Source organism: Opisthorchis viverrini (genome assembly GCF_000715545.1).
Source record: "Opisthorchis viverrini unplaced genomic scaffold opera_v5_176, whole genome shotgun sequence".
In the NCBI taxonomy this organism is placed as follows: Eukaryota; Metazoa; Platyhelminthes; class Trematoda; order Opisthorchiida; family Opisthorchiidae; genus Opisthorchis; species Opisthorchis viverrini.
Window position 1 is genome coordinate 192,529 of NW_008751834.1, and position 3,459 is coordinate 195,987.

Genomic DNA, 3,459 nt, shown 5'->3' on the forward strand with positions numbered 1-3,459 from the left:
TGAAGGAGATCACGAAACGTTTGGGTGCTGTCGGTGCTACTCACCTTCCAGGATGGGGACTGCGTGATCCTCACTGTGCCTGGTTGGAGACACTACAAGATATGGCTGCCAACCGATGTCAGTGGCGTTCTTGTTGTCAGTTTCTATCCAGATTGCCTGAGTGAATGTCTGGAGGTGTAGGCACCTCGGAATGATTGTGTTAAGCTAGCACTAAGTCCCTTCCCTGTCCACCTTTACTCTTTTCTTTACAATAAAGCTTTCAAATAAATATTGGTGTTTCGGTTGTGAAGTATCAGTGTTGAACACTGATGTCATGCTGTCGATGATGATGATGATGATGACCCATTTTCCCTTAGTGTTGGTTGGAAGAGGCCCAACCCGAGTGCAGTCTCATCACATTTGACCAATACCTTTCATTTCATATGCCGAACACACCTATCGGCTTACGTACAGGCTGGACGTGAGCTGTTCAGCAATGTTACGATTCAGACCGCGGAGGCTAAATAATCCAGAGCTCTTTGTTCAAAAAGGTGCGACGTATAAGTTATTTCAACCACTCAACCTTTTTCGACTGCAGCGTAGTCCGTTTGATTGTGACCCATCGACCTTCTAACCTCTCCTCTTCCTTATATATTCGTACCCAACCGTGCAAATGATTTCCGTGGTTGTATATGAATTTCCCATATGAATTTCGCCATGATGACCAATCATAGGCCTACTTAGTTTTTATCGAAAACTATTTAATTTATTCGTGCTTGGGGCAAGACAGATGTTCCCCATGCGTGTTACAGTAAGTCCGTAGTCGATTAACCCACCTCCCACATATGCACTGATGTGGGCCAAAGACATTGTCTCCCGCTCTGTAATTGCACTTCGCCCCACACATTTTCTCTTGACTCACTTGCCATTTTAGTGGGACATAGCAGGCTCTTGCCTGGTTCTGTTCGACGGATTGGTAGACCAGTTTCTACGTCGTTTGGATGTTGCGTCAACAGCTGTTATCTGCAATCGAGACTCCCTGCTCGAGAGGGATCAGTTTTCTTCAGATCAAAAAGTGGCAGGAAATTTCCCCAGCCTTGCTCCACCTACTTTGGAAGCCCCTTTTGACTGGGCATCGACTCTGTTCACATTGCTTTGGGGTGTGTCTTCTGGCGAGCTGCGGCATTCGCGTTTCCGATCTTCTGCTGCTGATGTGTTGGCTCAACTTCGTCTACCGGCCGGTTGGCCTTATACTGACCCGGGTTTCGATCTCACCACTCAGTTACTGTCTGACTCTTCCCTCTTTAGAACTGTAAGTTCTGTTTTTATTACGTGGACTACAAATGTGGTCTTCAGTCGTAGAGTTCTGCCGCATCTACTAATCTCGATGAGTGCGTTTCTTGGGTTTGAAAATGTGAATTCCCATATCCACTGCAATCAACCTCAAAAACTCCGCTTGGAGAGATAGTTTAAATGTCTGGAACTCGACTTGCGGCTTAACCATCATACGGCTTTACCTGAATGCACTTGGAATAACCGTCTGTCATAGCCTACAATATCAAAGATGTAGTGACATGAAAGGAAGTTGTACTGTTGTCCCCATCTGCGGCAGCCTTGGTTGTGTTGGGCAAACTTACAAATCACTTCCCACTAACTTGCTTGACAGCTACAACATCCTAGTGATCTTTAAGATGAACTCTGTCAGTGCGCCGTTTTTGGTCAATGCTCATCTCAGAGAGTCTTCAGAGTAAATAGCCAAGGGCGTCAGTATGAGTTGTAGTATAATCTAGTCTTGATGTCACTTCGCCATCTTGCGTCGCTCGTGAATCCTTGGCCCGAGAACAACAAATAAGATTCCTACCGGACAGGGGCTGCGCAGATATCAGCTTCACACTCCGGTGGCTTCATGTGTATAGGCATCAACGGATGTGTCGAAAAATCATCTAATCGGTGGACTAAGCTCGTTTGCAAATTGAATTGCTAATGGGAAACCAGGCTGAATCCCAGCGACTATCTAGCTTATCGTATTTTTCGACTTAAGGCGCACAAAGAGCGCCTCATAGTCCAGGTGTTACGATATGCGAGATGGCAAGCTAATCTTCGACGGTCCAAGCCTATTTCGTTCTTTTTGAGGCCAATCAACTAAGTGCAGTCGCCGACCTTCCTCAACCTTACGTTTCACTCGAACACCAAGTTGTACGCAGGTGGCAAACCACTCTAACCTCAGAGTAATTATACTTGGCTACTGTGTCAGCCAGTGTAAGTTACTATTTACGGCATTGATAAATCCTCAATGAATGGTTACTATTTTTGCACAGACTGGTAGTAAACGGTAAACTCACAGAACACTCGCAGTTCAAATGGAAACCGGGAAGTAGAATCATCACAAACCGCGTATAGGAATCATCGATGATTTAGTTCTCGGCTTGGGTAATTGCGCTTCGATGGAATGTTTTGAACTTTATTCATTATTTTGTACACCAAGTTCTTCCATCTGTCCAGACTCCGTGGCACTATTTCTCAGAAGACTTCACCAAGATATTGTGTGTGGTCACCTGGGGGAGGGGACAATGTAATGCAGGGTATCGTTACGGGCAGGTAATCTAAAGAGGCTGCATATTATTACCATTGTCTTTGTTCATTTGGTATGTTCGATAGGGAAAATGTGTGAACATTATTTTGATCGTGATAGCGTTTGGATTTTCCTTTGCCCATCTTAAGCTCACAGGATTGCTTCAAGTCGGCTTACACCGCATACTCGAATTTCCAATCCCCGATGGACCACCTTCTGGTATGATTCGGGCCACGGCTGCTGGCCTTCGTCTGATTCAGCGACTGTTGATCAACGAAGAAATGCTTCTCACGTTCGTTCGTCGGGCTGCTGTTGGACCTAGGTGAGCCCTGTTTTGTCTCAACGAACGGTCCTGCTTACCATAATGTCCAGTACATTGTGTTCATCGTCTTATTTTTTTTGTCTAGGCGAATAACTTAGTATGTGTAATTGTCGTGCCTGAGTAGAAATACAGTCGATTGCTCATTAGCCCTTCAGGCAGGTTCAGTAGGAGTCTTATTTCACTCACTGGAGAGGAAGTTCAACGGGCAGCGGACTCACACATACCCCATCAAACCTAGCGTGAAGTTAGTCTTCCTTCTAGTTTAATCTGGGTCCACGGCGCCTATCTAACTCAGCCACGTCCAACATCTGACGCATGCCCATCCACTGTCCGAAAATGGTATCGTTGAACTACGGACAACTCTCTTGAAAATGCAGATTGTTTTGGTTTTTCTTCGGATATCTACTTCTCCTCCTCCTCCTCATCATCATCAAAGACAGCTACATCAGTGTTGGCACTGATGCTTCACAGCAGACTGTCTCCTATTCGATGTATATTGAGAATGTGGAGTTCATTCGTGGCTTTCACACTGGAAAGATATGTGACATCCGTCTACTTTAAGCCATAGTATATATATATATATATA

General features: G+C 45.2%; 2 protein-coding genes across 2 annotated transcripts in view; one reads left to right on the forward strand and one right to left on the reverse strand.

Annotated features, from left to right (window-relative positions):
* T265_07599 (hypothetical protein) overlaps window positions 1-3,459 on the forward strand; it is a gene marked incomplete at both ends in the record, with an annotated part of 53,402 nt that overhangs the window by 14,248 nt on the left and 35,695 nt on the right. Inside the window, 2 exons of the mRNA XM_009173163.1 lie at window positions 914-1,291; window positions 2,701-2,873. Coding sequence (XP_009171427.1) covers window positions 914-1,291; window positions 2,701-2,873 — 551 coding nt within the window. The remainder of the gene's footprint in view (window positions 1-913; window positions 1,292-2,700; window positions 2,874-3,459) is intronic.
* T265_07597 (hypothetical protein) overlaps window positions 1-3,459 on the reverse strand; it is a gene marked incomplete at both ends in the record, with an annotated part of 19,887 nt that overhangs the window by 4,821 nt on the left and 11,607 nt on the right. The gene's annotated exons all lie outside the window — the stretch shown is intronic.